Here is a 25,391-nt window from a genome sequence, read left to right on the forward strand (position 1 = left end):
GTAGTAAGCAGCAGCACCATAACCATGTGCCTTTGGGGCTGCCTTTCTATACCCCACTGAGCTTCAGCTGACCGACCAAACACCAGCAAGCATTCATTTGTCCAGTTTTCTTCTTTTCTACTTTTCTGCACCAACCTTTCACCTTTTACACCCAGCAGGTGCAGCAGAAGTGCCTCGCTTTCTTTGCTGCCTCATTTTTTGACCCATCTTCCCCAACGAACATTTTCCTACATGTAGTTCTCTGAGAGTGCTCTCTTTGTAAAGCTGTGCTGCCTTCAGAAGCTGGAAAACTTTTTGAAGGCAGCACAGCTTTCCAAAAATGGTACTTAGGAAGTCACATATTGTTGTGACCAAGACTCGAGCAGGTAGCAACAAACGCAGTCCTTAAATGAAAATAAACTTTATTCAAGCAGCTGGGAATTGACCCATTCCCAGCGTCGTGAAACTCAAAAGAAAGCAAAGGCTTCTCACACAAAACAGTCTGTCATTATTTCCAACCTGGTCCAATTTAGATAATTGCCAAAGTCCTTTACAGATAAGCGTCTCGCGCAGAGAATGGAGAGCTGCCAAAATCTTCTCAGAGAAACATCCAGAGCATAGAAGGGGACGAGCGCAGCTCCAACGTTTTCCGGCAAACTGAGACACCGATGCCGATCTCCTTTTAAACCTTATGGGAGGGGCCAATTATCTCTTGGCCCTACCCCCCGAGGTGACCTCTCTGCTTGAGCTGCTCCTGCCTCTTGGCAGCTCTTCTCATTCGGGCTCTCCCAGTTCCTGTTCCTCCTCGCTACTCTCGGCCTCTGGAGGCTCTGGAGTCCACACCCCATTTCTCGATGGCCCTGGCCTCGCCTCCGCCTCATCACTGTCCGATTCCGCCACCAGCACCGTAGGCTGCTGACGGACCACAACACATATAGGAAACTTTCACCAGAGAAGACAGATCTAAAAAGGAGACAACAAGGGCAGCGAGCCATTTCTAGTTTGGCCATGGCAGTTGGATGCCAAATGTTGATGCACGGAAGTTAGAGAGAAGGCAGCTGAGGAAATGAATACCTGCTGGAGCTTCATAGACTTTGTGGCTTGGTGCCGTTTAACTGGTGAGCCATGTGCAGAAAGCCAGAGAAGCAGAAGCACCTGGGGTAGCATAGTGGCACTGTCTGAAAAGGCAGAGAGAAGGCAGTTGAGTGTTTGATAAGCACTTGTTGGGCAGGCTGGAGTGGTTGAGGCTTCCTGGGGCTGCATGGTTCTGAGGCTGCTTACCACCCCACACGGCAGGGTTCAGGACAGCCAAAGGGCAGAGTTTTGGGGGAGTTGGGCAGGGGAGTTGGAGGCAATCCCTTACCTTTTTGAGGCTCAGAGCTGGGAAGGATCAAGGTCAGAATAGCTTCAACTGGGGTAGATAGTCAAGTAATGACCCGTGATTGTTCCCTATGACTATCATTAAGTGTTGTACTTTATGATTCTTGATGAATGTATCTTTTCTTTTATGTACACTGAGAGCATATGCACCAAGACAAATTCCTTGTTTGTCCAATCACACCTGGCCAATAAGGAATTCTATTCTATGCCTATCTATGATTTTCAGTTAGTGATCCAGGATTGCCATTGTAAGTCCATGTCTTGCGATATCTTGGGTTATGACAGCACCAATTTATATGAATCCCAGTCCCAGCTGTGACTGTATGTCAAGACTTACCGTAATGTAAGTGCAGGTCCAAAAACATTTTATGGACATTAAGAAATATTTATTATAAATGAAACTTTAAGCATAGTGTCTTTGATGTGATGACTGCTGGATGTTGCTCTTTTGAATTAATGTTATAACTTTCTCCCATTTCTTAATATGAATAAAGTCATATACTGTAAATAAAGTTTGTAATTCCCTGAGTCATATTATTCCCCCTCAGAAAATAAGGCACTATGTCTTCTGGTGACACATTTTGAATTTTGAGAACACATTTTGTTGGTGATCACACAGGAAGGTTGCCAGTGGGAGGCTGATTTGTAGACCAAGTATCTGTTACATTTTGAGGAGTATGGCTAGTCCTAAAATATCCATTCACCTGAAGGCAAACTAGTGAGGCACAGTTCCTTTTAAAATTCTCTTACCATTCTAGTATAGTTCCCTTTTTTTCTGAGCAGTAGACATACTTGTAAACTAATGAGCCATAAGGAGTTAAGAAGAGTTGGAGAAACAATGATACTACCAGTTCACCTAGGGCTCTACTAGCTGTACAGAGAATAAAGTAGAATGACAGAAATTAACTCCAAATCATATAACAGATTTGCATTAGCATATATGTGAAAGCACAAAAACTTGTTGAGCTATATTTTTACAAACCACATTGGCTAACCCCAGATTAAATGAATCAAATTATGTCTTTGCATGTTATATGAGCTGGGCTATTATCTTGAAACATCATGTGTGCTTATTTGTTTTGGCTTAGCATTGTTTGCAATCACAGCCATTCTGATTTATTATTCATAGTTTAGCATTTTATCTTAAGTTTTCTACAGAGTGACATTCAGACAGAAAATTATATACAATGGGATCATGATTAATGTGTCAAAGAGGGGTGTTCTACTTTAAAGTGAGAATATGTCATCCATATTGATGTCATAATGCAAATGATTGAAAATGCTATAAATATAAGAGGGATTTTGTCCATTGCATGTACATTTACTGTATCAAGGTCCCCAAATCAAGCTTTCACTATACACTTCTGTTAAACAAGGGCCTCCAAATTTGGCAACTTAAAGACTTGTAGACTTCAACTCCCAGAATTCCTCAGGCAGCCATGCCAAGTTTGGAGACTCCTGCTAAAAAAAAACCATTATCTTTAGGGATCCTGTTATCAACAGTAATTCCAGATGGAAAGTGGGGCTGTGTGATATTGACAATAGGAGGCATTCTTGACTTAGTTCATATTGAATTTTTGCCTACTGGAAGTCTAGTGAGATGTGATAAAGTGATGGCAAATAACGATTAGCTGCTAAATTTCCTGTTTTGATTTTCATTAGGGTTTGAAGTGACACTAGTTGGGAAAGAATATTTTCAATTTGAATAATTTAGCTGGAAAATCTACAGTCGAACTTGTCCATCTGCTGACCTTTCTTGCATATTTATTTAAAGGTAGAAATAATGCAGTTATATCTGTAGTTAAGGGAGTCATAGATCCCCTCCAGCTTCAGTCAGTAATATTCTAAATAGGGGCCCAGACCTGATTTGCCCAATTTTCATTGGTCTCCCATACTGTATTTGGTTCCATCCAATTCTGTTTTCAGACAACTATCTTGCTATTATAGAAGGAAACATCTAGACAGATTCTTGAGTTCCTTTACATAATTTCTTTCCAGAATTCTGTTTGAAAGAAAAGCTTTTGCTGCATCTTAACCACAGGCTCAAATAGTGGTTTATTCTTGGCTTACCTCATACAGCCATAGTTCTCTGTTTTGTGAAAACCTACATTAGTGACTAGGGCTAGGCTTTAGTAGACAGCTATTAATTTACTTGAAACGTAAGGTGGACGATATGAGTAGCTGTTGCCCTGACATTTCTTTTATCTCCTGTAGACATGTGAAGGGTATTGCTTTTAAAATTAATGAGCCATAAGGAGTTAAGAAGAGTTGGAGAAACAATGATACTACCAGTTCACCTAGGGCTCTACTAGCTGTACAGAGAATAAAGTAGAATGACAGAAATTAACTCCAAATCATATAACAGATTTGCATTAGCATATATGTGAAAGCACAAAAACTTGTTGAGCTATATTTTTACAAACCACATTGGCTAACCCCAGATTAAATGAATCAAATTATGTCTTTGCATGTTATATGAGCTGGGCTATTATCTTGAAACATCATGTGTGCTTATTTGTTTTGGCTTAGCATTGTTTGCAATCACAGCCATTCTGATTTATTATTCATAGTTTAGCATTTTATCTTAAGTTTTCTACAGAGTGACATTCAGACAGAAAATTATATACAATAGGATCATGATTAATGTGTCAAAGAGGGGCGTTCTACTTTAAAGTGAGAATATGTCATCCATATTGATGTCATAATGCAAATGATTGAAAATGCTATAAATATAAGAGGGATTTTGTCCATTGCATGTACATTTACTGTATCAAGGTCCCCAAATCAAGCTTTCACTATACACTTCTGTTAAACAAGGGCCTCCAAATTTGGCAACTTAAAGACTTGTAGACTTCAACTCCCAGAATTCCTCAGGCAGCCATGCCAAGTTTGGAGACTCCTGCTAAAAAAAAAACATTATCTTTAGGGATCCTGTTATCAACAGTAATTCCAGATGGAAAGTGGGGCTGTGTGATATTGACAATAGGATGCATTCTTGACTTAGTTCATATTGAATTTTTGTCTGCTGGAAGTCTAGTGAGATGTGATAAAGTGATGGCAAATAACGATTAGCTGCTAAATTTCCTGTTTTGATTTTCATTAGGGTTTGAAGTGACACTAGTTGGGAAAGAATATTTTCAATTTGAATAATTTAGCTGGAAAATCTACAGTCGAACTTGTCCATCTGCTGACCTTTCTTGCATATTTATTTAAAGGTAGAAATAATGCAGTTATATCTGTAGTTAAGGGAGTCATAGATCCCCTCCAGCTTCAGTCAGTAATATTCTAAATAGGGGCCCAGACCTGATTTGCCCAATTTTCATTGGTTGAGTTAGTCTCCCATACTGTATTTGGTTCCATCCAATTCTGTTTTCAGACAACTATCTTGCTGTTATAGAAGGAAACATCTAGACAGATTCTTGAGTTCCTTTACATAATTTCTTTCCAGAATTCTGTTTGAAAGAAAAGCTTTTGCTGCATCTTAACCACAGTCTCAAATAGTGGTTTATTCTTGGCTTACCTCATACAGCCATAGTTCTCTGTTTTGTGAAAACCTAAATTAGTGACTAGGGCTAGGCTTTAGTAGACAGCTATTAATTTACTTGAAACGTAAGGTGGACGATATGAGTAGCTGTTGCCCTGACATTTCTTTTATCTCCTGTAGACATGTGAAGGGTATTGCTTTTAAAATTAATGGGCTGGAAAAAGATTTAGCCAACACCACAATGAAAAAAATTAAAATGATCAAATCCTAAGTAACCATAGTCATCTTTGTAGGAAATATAGAGATATATTCCTCAAGTAAAAGAAAAAGACCTGGCACAAATTGCTATTAGAACAATTTGTGAGGTCTCTTTGCTGCCCTGGATGAATGTCTTGGCCATAATTGTGCTAACCACAAAATATTATCATGCAAATTCAGAATAATATTAAATCAAAACTTCAGGATAAAGGAAAATATATGATTGAAAGGCTATTGTTGTCTGTATTAGTAAAATTAACATAATGGTAAATCTTCAGATTTCACAATTTATCATGAACAGTAGAGCATGTAGCTAATCAGAATTCACTATTAAATGTTATATAGCACATCTCAGAAATTTAATATTGTAAAGAAAACCATAAAATATATAAAAGGTTGGTATCTCCAAAATAATCCTGATTTCTTGGGATATTTTGATTAGCTTATGTAGCACTGGTCGTTAAATTATTTTAAGTACATTTCTTTTGAATTTAGCTAAATGATAAACTAGAACAAAGTTCCAAGTCTGTTTTTTCTTATTTATAATATAATATAACAACAGAATTGGAAGGGACCTTGGAGGCCTTCTAGTCCAACCCCCTGCCCAGGCAGGAAACCCTACACCATCTCAGTCAGATGGTTATCCAACATTTTCTTAAAATTTTCCAGTGTTGGAGCATTCACAACTTCTGCAGGCAAGTCGTTCCACTTATTAATTGTTCTAACTGTCAGGAAATTTCTCCTTAGTTCTAAGTTGCTTCTTTCTTTGATCAGTTTCCACCCATTGCTTCTTGTTCTACCCTCAGGTGCTTTGGAGAACAGCCCGACTCCCTCTTCTTTGTGGCAACCCCTGAGATATTGGAACACTGCTATCATGTCTCCCCTAGTCCTTCTTTTTATTAAACTAGACATACCCAGTTCCTGCAACCGTTCTTCATATGTTTTAGCCTCCAGTCCCCTAATCATCTTTGTTGCTCTTCTCTGCACTCTTTCTAGAGTCTCAACATCTTTTTTACATCGTGGCGACCAAAACTGGATGCAATATTCCAAGTGTGGCCTTACCAAGGCATTATAAAGTGGCACTAACACTTCACATGATCTTGATTCTATCCTCTGTTTATGCAGCCCAGAACTGTGTTGGCTTTTTTAGCAGCTGCTGCACTTCTAGCTCATATCTAAATGGTTATCCACTAGGACTCCAAGATCCCTCTCACAGGTACTACTATTGAGCAAGGTACCACATATACGGTACCTGTGCATTTTGTGTTTTTTTTTGCCTAAATGTAGAACCTTACTTTTTTCACTGTTGAAATTCATTTTGTTAGATAGCGGCCAATGTTCAAGTCTGTCAAGATCTTTCTGTAACTTGAGCCTATCTTCTGGAGTGTTGGCTATTCCTGCCAGCTTGGTGTCATCTGCAAATTTGATGAGTTCCCCATCTATCCCCTCGTCCAAGTCATTGATGAAGATGTTGAAGAGTACTGGGCCTAAAACAGAGCCTTGGGGTACTCCACTGCATACTTCCCTCCATGTGGATGTAGTTCTGTTGAGGACTACACGTTGAGTGCGGTTGGTCAGCCAGTTACGAATCCATCTGGTGGTGGTGCTGTCTAACCCACATTTTTCTACCTTATCTAGTAGTAAGTTATGATCTACTTTATCAAATGCTTTACTGAAGTCCAAGTAAATTATATTGACAGCATTCCTCTGGTCTACTAATTTTGTCATTTTGTCAAAGAATGCAATAAGATTAGTCTGGCATGATCTGTTTTTGAGAAACCCATGTTGGCTTTTGGTTATTACTTTGTTTGCTTCTAGGTGTTCGGTGATTCGTTGCTTGATTATCTTTTCCAGAATATTTCCCCGGTATTGAGGTCAGGCTGATAGGTCTGTAGTTTCCTGGATCTGTTTTTTTTCCTTTTTTGAAGATGGGAACTACATCAGCTCTTTTCCAGTTCTCTGGCAGCTCCCCTGTGCTCCAGGATCTTTGAAAGATATAGTTCAGTGGTTCTGAGATCACGTCTGAACTATATCTTTCAAAGATCCTCAATACTGGGGAAGATTCCGGGGAATCAATACCGGGGAAAATATTTGTTCAAATATTTACTCTCTTCTTTTTTCAATATGCTATTCTGAGTATAACTCATTATTAAAAATTATGTTCTTTCATATTTTTAATTATAGAAATATATATTTTGTATTTATTATTTTTCCAAATATTCAGATTTAATTATTAGTTTATATCACAGGTTTGAACATATTGAACCTGGAGGACTGTCATTCATATATGCACACTAGCCAGAGGTGAAATCTAAATTTTTTTGCTACCGGTTCTGTGGGCGTGGCTTGGTGGGCGTGGTTTAGTGGTGGTGGGGACATGTGACTGGGTGCGCGTGGCTATGTGACTGGGGGATCAAAAGACAGAAACTCACTAACAATGGCCTGCTGGAGCAGGGTTCGACTAGATGACCTTCAGGTCCCTTCCAGCCCTGGATTATCCACTGTACTGCATCTAGTGCCAGGTTTGTACTCCTTCCTTCGTCTCCTCCTTCCTTCCTTCCTTCCTTCCCTCCCTCCCTCCCTCCTTTTTTTTTCTCTCTCTCTCTCGAAAATGATCCCCCACACACATCCCGTTTTTCCTCCTAGTCTACCTGAAGCCTGCTATCACACCAAAAAACGGGGGGGGGGAGGGAAAAAGTCCATTTTTCCTCCCAGCAGACTTCAGGCTTCAGGTAGCTTGCTGAGAGGAAAAACAGACTCCCTCCCCCCCCGTTTTTTGGCTAGCACCCAGCTGAGCCGTGCGATCATCAGAGGTTTTCTTTTTTTACTTTTAAAAGCTTTTTTTTGGTAGAAAAAAAAATGCTTTTAAAAATAATTTTAAAAAACCTCTGATGATTGCGCGGCTCAGCTGGGGTGGGGGGGGGAGGGATTTTTGCTACTGGTTCTCCAAACCACCCACCGCCATCACTACCGGATCGGGCGATGCAACATGATGCTTGCATACTAATTGTTGATAAATTGTTTTGGTAGATTTCAAAGATTACAGTGTTGTGTTGTTTGTGAATTGAAGCATATGCTGCATTTTTGTCCAACATATTTTCATTCTATTATATTTGGCAATCAGTTGTTTAAATAAGTTACACTGAGCTATGATAAAAAGGGGGTCCTTTATTTGACACTATCAGTTATACATTACCCACATACAAGGCATTCTTAAATTCAGGTTTTTTTCAAAATTCTAAATATTTTTTTTTAATTTTTCACAGAGTCACAAGTATCCAGAAAGAATGCAAGCAATAAAGGGGTAAATTGACTGTTTTAACATACACCTGAAATTCTGCTATGACATTTTAAAAGAAATATCAAATCAAATCTCTCCTATCTCTCCGACCGGTCGCAGACGGTGTTGACAGGGGGGCAGAGGTCGACCGCGAGGGGCCTCACTTGTGGGGTCCCTCAGGGGTCGATTCTCTCGCCCCTTCTGTTCAACATCTACATGAAGCCGTTGGGTGAGATCATCAGTGGTTTCGGGGTGAGATACCAGCAGTACGCTGATGACACCCAGCTGTACTTTTCCACCCCGGACCACCCCAATGAAGTTGTTGAAGTGCTGTCCTGGTGCTTGGAAGCCGTATGGGTCTGGATGGGGAGAAACAGGCTCAAGCTTAATCCCTCCAAGACGGAGTGGCTGTGGATGCCGGCACCCCGATTCAGTCAGCTGCAGCTGCAGCTGGCTGTTGGAGGCGAGTTATTGGCCCCAAAGGATAGGGTGCGCAACTTAGGTGTCCTCCTGGACGATCGGCTGTCGTTTGAAGATCATTTGACGGCTGTCTCCAGGGGGGCCTTCCACCAGGTCCGCCTGGTCCGGCAGTTGCGCCCCTTCCTTGATCGGGATGCCTTATGCACGGTCACTCATGCGCTCGTTACCTCTCGCTTGGATTACTGTAATGCTCTCTACATGGGGCTCCCCTTGAAGTGTGCTCGGAGGCTTCAGTTAGTCCAGAATGCAGCTGCGCGGGTTATAGAGGGAGCTACACGTAGCTCCCATGTAACACCGATCCTGCGCAGGCTGCACTGGCTGCCTGTGGCTTTCCGAGTGCACTTTAAGGTGTTGGTTATGACCTTTAAAGCGCTCCATGGCTTAGGACCTGGGTACTTACGGGACCGCCTGCTGCTACCACACGCCTCCTACCGACCCGTACGCTCCCATAGAGAGGGACTTCTCAGGGTGCCGTCCGCCAAACAATGCCGGCTGGCGGCCCTCAGGGGAAGGGCCTTCTCTGGGGGGGCGGCGACACTCTGGAATGAGCTTCCCCTGGGTTTCGTCAAATACCTGACCTTCGGACATTTTGTCGCGAACTAAAACACATCTTTTATCCAGCGGGGCTGGCTTAAATTAGTTTTAAGGGGAAATTTTATTAATTTTAAATGGGGTTTTTAGTATGGAAATTTTTAATCTCAGGCTAATTTAAATAAGTTTTTTAAATGGTATTTTAATCTGTATATTGTATTGTTTTATTTTTGCCTGTACCTGAGTCCTTCGGGAGAAGGGCGGTATAAAAATTAAATAAATAAATAAATAAATAAATCTTCATTTTGAACCAGATGGGTTATTTTATAACTAATACACACACACACGCACACACACACACACACGCACGCACGCACACTCATGTTTTGCATTTTTCCTCCCAAGTGATATAATCTATAATAAAATATTTGGCAGAAGATGACTTCTTCCCTTAAAATGCCCCTACTAAAGATCAAGTGACTCTGGTGGAAGTTTGCTACTTCTAAAAATCAGTTAAATAGACACTTCCCATGATGTTTATAGTATTTAGAAGTATCATTTTAGGTATACTGAGAGCATATGCACCAAAGATAAATTCCTTGTGTGTCCAATCACACTTGGCCAATAAAGAATTCTATTCTGTTCTGTTCTGTTCTGTTCTGTTCTGTTCTGTTCTGTTCTGTTCTGTTCTATTCTATTCTATTCTATTCTAATCTAATCTAATCTAATCTAATCTAAGTGAGGTAATTCTGTTTGAGGGGGGAGCAGAAAAATTCCAATTTTGGCTGTATTTACCACATACTTTATTCTTCCTCCAGATGAATGTTTTTTAATGCAAAGTATATGGAAGTGTACTTATTTGGAAATAGGTTCATTTCAGTGGAACTTGGTCTCCTGAGTCCTTACTTTGCAGGGGTTTTATAATCATTTTGATAGTTTTTCCTAATAAATGTCAGACATGTTTATTTAGTGTAAAGCTGATGGTCAAGTACTTTGTTTTAGAGAGCATTGTTTGGACTATTTTCCCTATTCAATGTATTCCACTGTTAAGGAATGTGTTTTCCACAGGAAATCAGGAGTCCATATGCAAATTAATCTGGATATACAAGGTATACCAAAAGTCAGACTTCATAGACAATTAATTACTGTATATAAATTACATTAACATTCAAAAGTTTCCTTTAAACTTTGCTCATTTAACACCTGATCTTTGAGCATTCCTAAGCACAGTAACATTTTCTTTGAAAAATAAAATAAAATAAATAAAGATCAGCCGGGGGTGTGGGAGTGACTTTTGATACAACCTAGTCACTTGTGCCCCAGCTCACATTTTGATTACTGCAATATACTCTATTTGGGATTACCCATGAAGAGTATTCAAAGGCTACAACTGGTGCAGAATGCAGCAATGTAGACAATTCTGAGACCTCTAGAGTGGCCCAGGAAACTACTATTGAATGAACTGCACTGATTGCTGATGTGTTTCTGAGTCCTATTCAAGGTATTGGTTATGAATTTTAAAGCACTTTATGGCATGGAGCCAGCCTATCTGAGAGAAAGTCTCACCCGAATGGGATTGGGCCCACTCGTTCTGTCAGAAAGGACATGCCGTGGACTCCATCAGTTAAGGAATTCTGGCTGATGTGATCCAGAAGAAGGACCTTTTTCTGTCATAACTCCTGCTCTTTGGAACATGATGCACCTTGAGGTGAGATTTGCCTCCACCCTGCTTGACCTTCTGCAAGAGCCTCAAAACCTGACTCTGCTGATCTGACCTCAGTAGAGCGTTTCCATGTTGGAGGTGGTTAATGGATTAGGAAGAAGATCCTACCTCCATCCCTTAGTATTCTGGTTTTTAATTTATTTAATCTGTTAATTTTAATATTTAATGTTTTCGGATGTTTGTAAGCTGCCTGTAGTCACTTGACACTGAGATGGGCAACATACAATTTAATTAATAAATATTTAGTTACAGAAAAAAATGTAAGTAAATGTGATGGACATTATCTTCATATGGATTCATATTTAAATTATGTATGGATTTATTATACTGCCCTGTATAGATTTATAGTATTGTTGTATTTAGTTCTGAATTATCAAATTTGACTTGAAAGTAGGGTCTTTGAAATATTTCCTAGTCATCTGTTTTTTGCAACCAAAAACCTTTTAATTTGCATGTATTACACATGAAAATAGACCAGCAAATCCTACATGTGTAGAACAAAATAAACACATTTCATCCTTTTAACTTGCCTTTTTGTTTTCTATTCTTTTTTTTCCCTGCTGCATAGTCCTTCCAAAAAATAATGGAATTTGCTATGAAAATCTGTATTTGGGAAAAGGGTAGATCAATACTGGTATTTCTTTCTTATTTTTATGCAATATAAATAGAAAAGAGTGTTAATTTGTTAGTTATTATCCATGCTTTTCCTTGTGAGCAACATTCTATCAGTGTGTCATATTTCTAAGCTATGACAGAAAAATAGGTATCCTTTTGTGACTGTCAATATTATCTGCTGTGAATTCTTTGAATGATTTAAAAATGACAGTACTTTTTCATTCTATTGTCTTCAGTTTGTTTGTATCAGAAAGGACATTGTATAAACATAGCGAGTACCAAATGAAGAGTGGTTAAATGAATTCAAATACAATTGTATAGGTTCTATTTATTGTGTCTCTAGCAACATGGTTCTTTCTGAAAGCCACATATTTTAAACTGTCTTTCAGCCAGCTGAGGTTGCCAAGTATCTTGATAATAATAAATCCCATAAATCATGTTGTTTAGTTAAGACTATGAAAAAATTATTTTTACTCAACAATTCTTTAGTTTAATTGCCCTGTTTATTTATGAACGTTTCCTATTGTTATTCCTTTTTGTCCAATCATGATGATAGAAACATTTAAAAACCCATTTAATTCTTATGTTTTGATAATATATGATATATCTTGCATATTTCAGTTATTGAAATGCATGCAAAACTATTGAAGAAATAATACTTCAATAGTGTATTTAGCATTTTCCATATATATTTGTTGTTAAGATCTCATTACAATTTCACTAAAATTTTAAGAGCTAAAAAATGCATTCATATCCATCTCATCTAGTTACATTGTTAGACCAAATAACAATTATGGAAAAGTGTACTGAATGCAGGAGCCTAAGACTGAGTAACCTAGTGCCTACCAGTGTTTAATTTGCATTCTATAAACTCCACCCAACATGAAATATAGTTGATTAGGAGAGCTGTAATCCAAAACAGCTGGAAACTGCTAGTTTGGTTTTGTGTTTAATAGTATTTTTATTTTCAGATGTTTCTTTTTTTATGACATAACGTTGGTCTAAAATGAAAGCTGCTCCAATGAATGTTATTTTAAAAATATGTTTTAAATATGAACAAGAAATTTGGTTAAAAAAAACATGGCTGAGAGCTAAAATAAAAGTGGATTTCAACTTATTTAAAATATATCAATCAGCAGGGGTTCAGGTTTTGATTCTGAGACAAGCTCTGGTACTTGGCAAAATTTCATGCACCCCTCCTCTGGGGAATAATGAATAGATTTATAGTGGGGGAAATGATTCAAGGTGGAAATAATTAAAAACACTTACCCAGCATTATATCTGAACTCAAAAGTCAATCTTCTGTTAGCTACCTGTCCATATATGAGTAAATGGTGATTTTTAGAGCTATGAATATCCTTTGAAATAAGTACTTTGCAACCTGCAGTTGTGCATACAAAGCATCTCTTTTTAAATCATTAAAGCAAGCATCCTTTCCCCAGCTGAGCAGCCATGCCTGCAGAAACAAGCCTGGGAAAGGATGCAGCTGTTTTAATGATTAAAAAAAAAGATGACATGCCTACAGATATTTCTGTATTCAGCAGTGTGGATATCTGTGCGTGTGTGCGCTTGCGCACACAAATTCTTGTCGGAAGTAAAACTGATTTCACAATAATAAATCAATTCAAGTTCTGCTGTTATTGGTCACTGAATGCAGGGATCTTTCAGAGGAGAATAAAGATTTTTGCTATGCCTTTGTGAAATCATACAGTACGGTAATACGTTCATCTTAAAGTTTCATAATTTTCAATATTTAAGGGCTATGTTGATACAACACTTGAAGCTATGACTTGCTGAAAAGTACAGTTTGAGGTTTGCATAGGGGCACAGGATTGAGATATTAGTGTGTGATCCCAATTATAGGTCCTTTGCTCCAGAAATAGTGAGGGACATTGAGAATTGTAATTTATTGATATCAGGAAAACCATATTCTAGACTAGGAATGTCAAACTCACGTCATCACAGCGTCGTCACGTGAATGTATTGGGACTCCCCCCCACTTCACTAAACTGGGCATGGGTGTGGCCAGTGCGTGATGCATCCAGCCCATGGGCCGTGAGTTTGACAGCCCTGTCATCGATCCATGATATTAAGATTGAAAACTGGCTTCTCAAGGACCTACTGAATTTGCAGAGGTGAGAAAGAAACTTCAGAAATTTATTGCAGCAGACTGTTTGTCCCCAGATTGAAGTTCTACAACTATTCTAGATTTCCTGTTCCTGGGTGAAAACACATAATAATCAAAGACAGTTATTTTTCACTCCTGCATTTGGACCTTCCAGCCCAGTCTGTGATAACTTTTGCACTGCAGATTAGCTTAAACTAGTGTCTCATTTTGAACAATTCACTTTGGTAAATGCAGGACATCTCTCCCTTTTGCTTTCTTCTCTCCATATATGTAATCCATATCTGTTCTTGAAATACAGATAGAAAATGAAAAATCTTTTCCAAAAGGGTATTATCATTCAATTTAATAGAATAAACATTGATTGTATTTATTACAATAAAGTGGTAAGGTCTTGTTTCTAAAAAAAAAATGATTCACATTTTAATGTTTATGAAATTACAAAGAATTTAATTGTTCCCACAAATAAAAGTTTTGGTAGAAGCCTGGGCCTAAATTTTATGTTAGATTGGTTATTTTTACACATATTTTTGTGCTGTTTAAAGGACTTACCTAAACAGGGTTCACACAACACTTGTGGTTTATTTTGTTTTGTCTTAATGTGTTACATAAATCAAGCTACTGTGGTTTTAGCATGCTTTATGAATTCAGTTACTGTGATTTAATGAATAATTGTTAAAACAAAACCTGACTGACAGTGACATAAGACTCCAGTTCGAATAAGTCAGAAATTCCAGAAAAGATTAAAAGACCACTTCCACTTCTTTCCTAGGCCCTTGATGAACCACCCTATTTGACAGTCGGCACTGATGTGAGTGCAAAATATAGAGGTGCCTTTTGTGAAGCCAAGATAAAAACAGCAAAAAGACTGGTTAAAGTCAAGGTATGTATATACATGCATTTTAAAATTCATTTTAGGTATCTGTAAAATACATAACTGATGAATTTTTGAGTAATAATTTTTGAGTAATTGTCAGGCTATACTTTCTCTTTCATTTGATTAAATAGGCTCATAGCAATTGAAGACATATAAGAAATAAAGAGCATTAGAGTTTGAATAGAAATGTAGTAATTATTTCTGCTAAATTTGCCTATAGCATTAGTATAATGAATCTGGATAAAAAGAACAACAATGTATGATTGTGTGTGCATATATTCCCATTTAACAGCAACTTTCTGAATGCTTCTAATTATGATACTGGCTTTCTAATCTATAGTCTGCATGCAGTTGCAGAAAATCCATTTATTTTACACAAGCTTGCTCAAGAGAAGTTGAGTCAATTGTTTCCATAAATCCAAATATTTATTGTTTCAAATATTGTGTTTGCTATCTAGCTAGGACCTATTTCCATTTACTCTTGAATAAGTAACATATGGATTCTAATCCTGTTTGCAAGATTGAAAGCATGAATTGCTTAACTTGATCAATTTCTTAATTAAATATCTATAATCTAATTAGACCTTTTGGCCAAAACAAAAATCAATCTTACCTTCAAAAAATCTCAGATTTTGCATACTTTGAAGTAAGCTCTCTCGTTTTCAAATATTCTTATCAGTTGTGTTAAAGCAAACTTTTTTCTTCTTGCTTTTTCCAAATTATGGGAAGTTAATTTGAAGCTATCACCCACAAAAAATAAATGTGCACACTTGTCACTAGCCAATTTGTACATATTCTTAGTAAGAATATTAGCCTTTGTGATCTTAATCTTTAAGATTAGATCCTTAGGGCTATATTTAGATTGCTGTTTCAGGAATTTTTGGCTCCACCTCATGAAACTCCTTTTAACATATCTCAAAATCTGATCCAGAAGTTTCCCCAAGCAAACCTGAAGGCTTTAGGAGAGAAAACAAGTTCATTTTATTGATGGTCAAATTAGACTTCACTCCATGTACTGACCTCCCATTGACACTACATGTATCAATGGGATAGTATTTAATCTTTCTCTTATAGCAATTTTTGGTACCTTTTACCAGAGATAGTGAAATCAGACTACTTCGCTTCTTAGTTCATTGGCTTCCAGGGTTTTTTTATTTAAAAAAAGTGGAGTTTTTAAGGGCAGAGTATTCTCCAGACACTATATTTTTAGAGTAACAATTAGAAATGCTTATTGATAGGAGAATACTGGTACTTGTATCTCTTTGCATCTACATCCTAATTGTGTTCTGTCCATATGGTTTAGAGAATGATAAATTGATGTGAACAGTTTGATTTCATTTCACCTTGCTGTGGCTATGTAGTTAAGTTGGAACCATAAAATTTTGCTGAAATCTACATTTCAAATATTTTGTAGGCAAGGCAAAAGAAAATTGTAGAGAAGGAAGATGAAAGAATAGTTGATGTTATGAACTACTTGTACAATTGTAACTTAATGATATTGTTATTGATTGGATTTATGTGTTTTCTTTTAAAGTCTCAGAGAAGCATTTGTCTTCCAACAGTAATGGTTAGATTGCGCTGAGAGTTATTTGTTCAAAATCATCTAATTACCTAACCTAACTGTTACTGTTGGAAAAGAGATGCAGAGATTTAAAAAAATGTTTCCTGTGTCTGCATCTATAGCCTTGTGTTCTTTTATAAAGGGGAAAAGGATATTAAATCAGTTGATCTTTATAAATGTGTATTAACTCTAATTCTGTTACAATCTGGTTGTTCCACTACAAGAGAAAAGAAGTAACAAATGAAAACAAAATGCAAAATTTGAGTTTCATTTGAACCTCAATAGCATCATCTACTGCAAATAGGTTAAACTCGGGTTCAGAAATACGATAGCCATTCTTACATTGCTTTAAATATGTTTGCAATTTCATTTTCTAGGTAACATTTAGGCATGATTCATCAACTTTAGAAGTTCAAGATGATCACATAAAAGGCCCTTTAAAGGTAATATATTTGAGTAGGTGAAAAAAATGAATAATTTTTGGAAAATTTAGAGTATATTTGAAATATATTATAATTGAATAGTTCAACAATATAGCATTGGCATTATCCTCTGGATAGAAACATTTATTTAAAAACACTGAACTGTAATTTGCAGAGTAATGCTGTGTGTTGTAGAATTTAAGAGCTTATTCTTTGGTAAGATTTTATTGTTTTCTGTATAGTGAATAGTACAGAACAAAATGTAATGTATATTTATTTATTCAATTTATATAGTTGCCCATCTCAAATAAGTGACTCTGGGCAGTTATATACATTCAATAATAAATTTGGCAGCATAAAATAAATACATTTTTTGTGGGGGGAATCAGGCAACATCTACTAAATTTTTGTAGAAGTGCCATTATCTCCATATCAGGCTCCTTGGAATACACTTACCAGCCTGTATATATTTGTTAAAGATATATAGAGATTACCAGTGTGCAGCCTGTGAACACCAGGCTATATGTAGCTCTCAGAGTCTTTGGCTTCAATCTGCCACAGGTCCCCATCTCTGGAATACATTTCTCTTACAGGCTTGACATAAAACATGGCTGGAAGAAGTGCTATTTTTGTATGAAAGAAATGCTCATCTCTTTTTCACAGGTGCCAACCACTGAGCTCATCAGTTTCACAGAAAAAAACAACTAAGCACATAAAGGAAAAGGATATTAAATCAGTTGATCTTTATAAATGTGTATTAACTCTAATTCTGTTACAATCTGGTTGTTCCACTACAAGAGAAAAGAAGTAACAAATGAAAACAAATGCAAAATTTGAGTTTCATTTGAACCTCAATAGCATCATCTACTGCAAATAGGTTAAACTCGGGTTCAGAAATACGATAGCCATTCTTACATTGCTTTAAATATGTTTGCAATTTCATTTTCTAGGTAACATTTAGGCATGATTCATCAACTTTAGAAGTTCAAGATGATCACATAAAAGGCCCTTTAAAGGTAATATATTTGAGTAGGTGAAAAAAATGAATAATTTTTGGAAAATTTAGAGTATATTTGAAATATATTATAATTGAATAGTTCAACAATATAGCATTGGCATTATCCTCTGGATAGAAACATTTATTTAAAAACACTGAACTGTAATTTGCAGAGTAATGCTGTGTGTTGTAGAATTTAAGAGCTTATTCTTTGGTAAGATTTTATTGTTTTCTGTATAGTGAATAGTACAGAACAATATGTAATGTATATTTATTTATTCAATTTATATAGTTGCCCATCTCAAATAAGTGACTCTGGGCAGTTATATACATTCAATAATAAATTTGGCAGCATAAAATAAATACATTTTTTGTGGGGGGAATCAGGCAACATCTACTAAATATTTGTAGAAGTGTCATTATCTACATATAAGGCTCCTTGGAATTCACTTAGCAGCCTGTATATATTTGTTAAAGATATATAGAGATTACCAGTGTGCAGCCTGTGAACTTCAGGCTATATGTAGCTCTCAGAGTCTTTGGCTTCAATCTGCCACAGGTCCCCATCTCTGGAATACATTTCTCTTACAGGCTTGACATAAAACATGGCTGGAAGAAGTGCTATTTTTGTATGAAAGAAATGCTCATCTCTTTTTCACAGGTGCCAACCACTGAGCTCATCAGTTTCACAGAAAAAAACAACTAAGCACATAAAGGAAAATTCCTAGTAAAAGAAAATCTGCACAAGTTTTTTTCTAGAATTTTTTGACAGAATCATCAGTCAGATGACTGGTGTCAATAGCATATAACACTATTGCCATAATATACCAGGATTTTCACAAAGCTTTGACACTCATCAAAAGCTCTTAAGTAAACCTGATGGTCATAGAATAAGAGAATTTGTCTTTATCAATCCAAAATGTAATGGCTATGAATAAGCATATTCCATGCTAGAGTTAATTAGGAAATTGACTGAAAATAAGGCTGCCAATAGTGCAATGCTTTTGTTCAGATCTATGGAAAACCCACAATTAGAAGGCAGCATTTGTAAAACATGTAGAACAAGACAACCAAAACTTTAGATCTCAAACATTTGGGAGCCTTTAATCTAGGAACAAATAACTATGGGACAATATAATCATGGTTGTAAAACTACTGTACAGCCAGTTTAGCAAAAGTAGATATAGTAAGGATTTTTTCCCCTCTCTGGAACCAAAAGTCATCCAATGAAGCTGATAGGAAAGAAATTTAGAACAAAGTTTTTTGATAAACTTATCATGGACAAGCCTATCAGTCTTGAAAATTCTGTCTCATCTCTGCTTTGGGGACCACATGCTTCCAAATGTAACAGTGGCAGGAAAGGCATAAGTACTAAGATGGGCTTTGATCTGATCCAGCAAAGCTCTTACTATTCTTTTATATAATAGTAAGTAATTGACAAAGATTTGTCATAAAGAGTAATTGCTAGATACTATGAGTCGGCAACGACTAGCACATATGTGCGAGGGGAACCTTTACCTTTACCTTTATGTAGTTTGTACTCTGCCTCCTCATCCTCTCTCTTTTTGCAAGGAATGTATGGACTGTGTGCACTATGCTAAGTAGTATCACAGAAGTTGTTTCTAATCAAAATACAGTCCTTTATTCAACTGAAATGGTATGTTTCCCTTTATAATGGTGAGAGAAATTCAGTTCTTGTATTATAATATTCAAACTGCACATTATAGTAGTATTTTAGGCATTACCTTTAAAATAGAAATAACTAGTCTCCTGTGATGAAGAGAAAATAGTTTCCTTTTGCTGGCTATAATATTAATTGATCTTTACCTTTGTACTCATAGAAAATATAAAAGTGGAAAGAAAAGAAAGGTGATGATTAATAAAAATGAATATACAGTATGAATATTAAATTGAACATTTTAAAAATAATTTAAAAATAATTGATGCTTTCCTTTCTTTCTTGTCCAAAATAAGTCTTTGGAGATATTGTCTTCAATCTTTTTTGATATGCAGAGAAATTGAAACTATATTGCACACTCTTTCAGACTTAACCTTCAGTACTAAGAAGCTTGTCTGCCTTTTGTTTTACATACTACTTTGGTGAACCATTTTGTCATCAACTCTTTTTCACCATCTGCTGGCAGTAAAGAAGTAATATAAAGCACATCACTGTACATGAAAATAGATTTTTAGAACAATACCACTTTTACAAATAATTTGAACAGGCTGATCAATGATTGTTTTACAAATTCTGGCCTTATTCTAATTGGAATTTTAATTCACACTGCTATAAACAAGGGTAAAATGATTTTCAAATCTTAATAAATTAACTTTTGCTTTATGACTTAATTGAACATTGGGATTTATTTATAGTATTCCTTGTAATGCCATCCATACAGTTCTTTGTATGACAAAATTAAGCAGATATGTATCTTGGATGTTTCAGTCATGTGTGAATAAGATACTTTATAAGATACTTTGCATTGGTACACGTCAGTAGTATATTTCACAAGAATGTTACTGCTATAACTTCTATTCTGTTTGAAGAATTGTCAGTGTAAGACTCTTAACTATTCAGAACATTTTAGCAGTAGAATTTAGATAATTACAATAAAAGTATTTTCATGTCCAAAATAAATTTAGTATCCATATTGTAAAACTACACTTGTTCAAGCTGGCATTCAAAGGAGAAATCACTGCAGTTTCATTGGCAGGATTTTCAGTTTTTCCTTTGCTTTCTACCTAAGACTGAGAAAGAGTGGCTGGCTCAAGGTCACCCAGGAGACTTTGTACTTAAGGTGGGAATGGAATTCATGGTCTCCTCAGATTTCTAGTCTGGTGGTATAACCGCTAACCAAACTGGCTTTCATATGCTACTGTACATGAGTATAAAAATTAAATTCAATAAAATAAGAAGTGAAGTGGTTCAGTGCTTCATAACCAAGTGCCTCTTTAAAAACCTTTAAAGTTGCTTTTGTTGTAGGTAGGAACTGTGGTGGAAGTCAGGAATCCAGATGGAATTTATCAGGAAGCTGTCATCAATAAATTAACAGATGCTAGTTGGTATACTGTAGGTAAGGAAAACTTCTTTTTACACAATTGAAAAATTAAGTTTGTAAAAAATGTACTTTCTCCTGTAATATTCACCAAGAGTTGGTCTTTGTATTCAGTGAGTAGTTTGAGTTTCAATATAGCATCTACATTGAAATTGAAATGCAATCACTTATGAATGTTTTGTGACAGATCTGCTTGATAATGATAAAAAGACAAATAGAAATAGGAAACAAGAATTGTGCAACAGCTTTAAATAATAATTTCTTGCCAATTCATAGAATTTAGAATCTGACTCTTAACATTTTAAAATTTCAAGTTATATGTTGCCTTAAAAGGCCCTTTTTGGTCCTAATTTTTCTGATTGGTTTTGACTGTTCTGAATATTGTCCTAATTCTATGCTATTGGGGCATCTCATCTTTCCAGCTGCTTCTAGAAATTCTAGAACAAACTGCTGTTGTGTATGCATTTTTTCAGTCCCATCCAATTCTCAGAGACTGCTTGGCCTAGTTCCTGCAGTTTCCTTAGTAAGGTTTTTCAGAAGTGGTTTGCCATTGCCTCCTTCCTAGAGCTGAGGCTGGCTCAAGGTCATCCAAATAGCTTTGTGTGTGAGGCAGCACTAGGACTATCTCCTGGTTTCTATCCTGATGCTTAAGTAAATGAAACTAGCTCTCCTATACAGGTAGTTCTTGACTTATGACAGGTCACTTAGTAACCATTTGAAGTTACCTAAAAAGGGGACAAAACAGCCATGAGATCTGGATTGAGCTTGGAAGTCCCATTAATAAATTGTGATGTATCCTATCATTATAGTTCAGTACTATTATACATTCTCCCCCCCTCTCTCTCATTCATTCTCTCTCTCTCTCTCTCATTTGTTCTCTCTCTCTCCCTCCCTCCCTCTCTCTCTCACACACACTTAATATAAAGTATTATCTATCAAAATTTTAAGATTCTTTTGTCTCTTGTGCTCTGTCTCCCTTCTTCCTTTCTCTGGCTTTCTGGCTATACATTTTTTTTTTGTAGAAATCACAATATTAAAGCAGTGGCTATGATACTGTTTCCTGACACAACTACAGCATGTGGAATTGATGTATAGTTTGTACTTAACTTATTTTTATTTTTTGTCTAAAACACTCTATAAAAAGAACAGTTGTTTCTACAAAGAATCCTTAAAGGCTAGACTCTTACACTGCACAAGTTTGCTTAGGTTAGGTTAGAGCCTATAGTATTTTATAGTATTTCTGATGTTTCTGATTAAGTGAAACTCTGTCAATTTGGCTTAGAAATGTACATTTATTTTTAGCTAGAAGTCATGATAAAATTGATAAGTATGAAATTTATGGAACAAGTAGGCTCAGCTGTATGTTTAATTGAAATTTAATTAAACTTAAGGAAATTTAAAAAAAACCTGTACAAAATTTTATATTGTGTTTCATTTTACAATTGGTAACAGTATTTGATGATGGAGATGAGAAAACCCTTAGACGCTCTTCACTTTGCTTGAAAGGAGAAAGACATTTTGCTGAAAGTGAGGTAAACATTTCTTTTTAATTTAGCTGTGCTGTAGAAATTAAGCATGCTCTGCTAATATTTGCCCACTGATTAATGGAATAGAATGTATAAGTTGTGCTTCACTGTCAGTAGTAGGGTATAGTTGTGAAATCTAAAAAAAAAATGTAATTATTTTAAAGAGAATCTCTGTTACTGTCACATGTTCATGTGTCAGTGGCTTGAGTAGCATACTTTTTTCTTCTAATTTAGTTTTCTGTGACTGGAACATTAGGCAAAGACATTTATTTGTACAATAAAATGTGTGTTTAATGGACAATATAATCAGATTTCAATTGTGGTAAGAGGAGCTAAAATATAGAACAGTGTTGTATAACTCATACTAAGAACAAATAATTACCTACAGTTTAATAATTTCCAATAACAGGAGCCTTTAACTTAATTCAAATACAAAAAATATAAGGTATTGTAGTTTTAATTTTTAAAATGTACGGTTTCCTAATTTTGATTGCTCCTATACTACATCTTCTCTCCTGCATATAAAAAAGTATTTTATGTGGGATGAAGTGAGAATGATCCTCTTTTTTTCTTGTGTTAAATGACAAAAGTGGAAATAATACAGAAAAAACAGTGGCAGCTAACATTTATCACGTAGAGTTATCACACATGGGTTATCCTGAAGCGAGTTGGCTGCAGAAAGATGGCTATGGCAGGTTGGCCATGGCGAGTTGCCCTAGACCCTTTTCTTTGGGAGAGATGACTACAAGAAAGTGGGGCTTTGGCTCTATCTTCTGAATAGAGATTTCCTCTCCAAAAATCTTGCCCTTTTATGTTATTTACCTTACTGAAGGTAGGAAAGGAGAAGATGGCATTCGGGATAGATTTATGATCTTTATAAAACAGTGTCTCTTTGTAGACACTCTGTATTGTGCCTTCCTGTCCTCTACCATCCCCCGGAGACCATTTAAGCTCACACCATATTTTCATGCTCCTTGCAGGTTGAGTTCATAATAGGGCCCATTGTCTGAATGATTCTTTGTTTGGTTTTTTTCAAACAAATGTGTTAGTTCATATCCTGATAAATCTGTGTTGTGAAATTCTCTGCAATAATTGAAAAAATAATGTTTTTGTCAACAGACATTAGATCAGCTCCCTCTCACCAACCCTGAACATTTTGGGACTCCTGTCATCGGAAAGAAAACTAATAGAGGAAGAAGATCTAATCACATGTAAGTTTTACATTTATCTGGTTCATGATTATCTTAATTTTAGAATTATTTGAATTGAGTAAAAAAGCAACATATAATTCAAAGTAGAAATGAAACTGGAAAGTTACCTGGGGAAACATGAACAACTCTTAGGGTTTGTTTTAAATACAGGCAAGGTTTAAAATGGTTTAAGAAAAAGGCTGTTATTAATCTCTTTTAGTTACAATTTAGATTGGCATAAGTTTAGTGGAAGAACTATGTAATTCACTTAGTTGCTTTATACAAAGGGCAACCCGTTATTTCTGAGAACCAGGCAGAAAGGAAGAAACTGGATGGTGTTATGAAGGTGTGTTCCATAAACTGCTGAAAATGCTTTCGATTGCTCCTGAATATACTGCTCATTCATCCAAATGAATACTCTCCTTTTGGAGGCTGGCAGTTGGAGGAGCATTAAATATGAAAGCATAGGCTTTTATTTGTATTTAGTACACAAAGTTATTAGCTTCACTATTATGCATAGGATGTTGGTGAAAAATACGTCCTGAAGGCTTTAATCTAACCTCATGATGAACACTCTAAAAGATCCTCAAATCTACCTCAGTAGGATATTGAATGCCATCTGACTTGGGCCCATCTTTTAGCATTATATAGCTGCTGATATCAGAAGCTACAGTGAAGAATTATGTGGAAACATGGAACATAAGCAGCATGAACACAGGAAAACTCAACACAGTAAAAGAGAAAATAAACCAGCCACACGTTGACATCTGAGGCATCAGAGAATTAAAATGGAGTAAAATTGGACATAGAAAATCACATTATTACTCTGAGCACAAAAACCCCCAAACAAACAAAGAAGGAGTAGCATTGCTTTTATAACCAGGAGAGATATAGCAAGAATAAGACTTAACTGCAATGCAGTCGATGACCTAACAATGCAATTAAACTTGTTGTTTGTTGCGAAGTCGTGTCTGACCCATTGCGACCCCATGGACAACTTTGCTCCAGGCCTTCCTGTCCTCTACCATCCCACGGAGACCATTTAAGCTCACACCAACTGCTTCAGTGACTCCACCCAGCCACCTCATTTTCTGCTGTCCTGTTCTTCTTTTGCCCTCAATCATTCCCAGCATTAGGCTCTTCTCCAGTGAGTCCTTCTTTCTCATTAAGTGGTCAAAGTATTTCAGTTTTATCTTCAAGATCTGGCCTTCTAAAGAACAGTCAGGGTTGATCTCCTCTGGGACTGACCAGTTTGACCGCCTTGCAGTCCAAGGGACTCACAGGAGTCTTCTCCAGCACCATAGTTCAAAGGCCTCAATTCTTTGACGCTCAGCCTTCCTTATTAAATGTTACTATAGTGATTATTCAAGCTTATGCTCTAACACTGATGCAAAAGAAGAGGAGGCTGATAAGTTCAACATAAATTGACAAAAATATGCAAGCAAGATATATGCCATTTGTGGCTGATGACTGGAACGCCAAAGTTCGAAATATTAAGGAAGAAAATAAAGTGTGGTCCAAAAAATGAAATAATGTAGCAGAATGACTTACCAGTTTCTAAAAATGATGTACCAGCTTCTGTGAATCAATGATTTTTTTTTTAAACCACACACATGCACACACAAATACTGACATTACAAGACATTACCATACCACTCCTTGTATCATTACCATATGGAGTATACAGATATCAAGTTGACTATGTTACTGATACAAAGAGGTGGAGAAAGTCAGCTACAACACTAAAGACATAATCAATGATTGATGGTGGAGTGGATCATAAACTTCACATGTGCAAATACCAATTTAAGCTAAAACAGCAGCAGAAGAAAGCCAATCATCTTCCATGATCTTATCTTGACTAGATATAATCCATTTTCAAACAGAATTTCCAGAATCGCTTTGAA

General features: G+C 36.4%; 1 protein-coding gene across 4 annotated transcripts in view; it reads left to right on the plus strand.

Moving 5' to 3' along the window:
• The window catches only part of ARID4B (AT-rich interaction domain 4B), an 85,003-nt gene that overhangs the window by 13,955 nt on the left and 45,657 nt on the right, over positions 1-25,391 (plus strand). For 3 of the 4 annotated variants that reach the window (XM_058166174.1, XM_058166201.1, XM_058166193.1), the window contains exons 3-7: positions 14,628-14,738; positions 17,666-17,731; positions 20,696-20,786; positions 22,221-22,300; positions 23,414-23,505. In XM_058166174.1, the coding sequence (XP_058022157.1) occupies positions 14,628-14,738; positions 17,666-17,731; positions 20,696-20,786; positions 22,221-22,300; positions 23,414-23,505 (440 nt within the window). Of the gene's footprint in view, positions 1-14,627; positions 14,739-16,670; positions 16,737-17,665; positions 17,732-20,695; positions 20,787-22,220; positions 22,301-23,413; positions 23,506-25,391 lie in introns of all 4 variants that reach the window. The other variant, XM_058166185.1, reaches the window with a different exon arrangement.

The sequence above is a fragment of the Ahaetulla prasina genome, chromosome 1 (genome assembly GCF_028640845.1).
Source record: "Ahaetulla prasina isolate Xishuangbanna chromosome 1, ASM2864084v1, whole genome shotgun sequence".
NCBI classification, from domain to species: domain Eukaryota; kingdom Metazoa; phylum Chordata; class Lepidosauria; order Squamata; family Colubridae; genus Ahaetulla; species Ahaetulla prasina.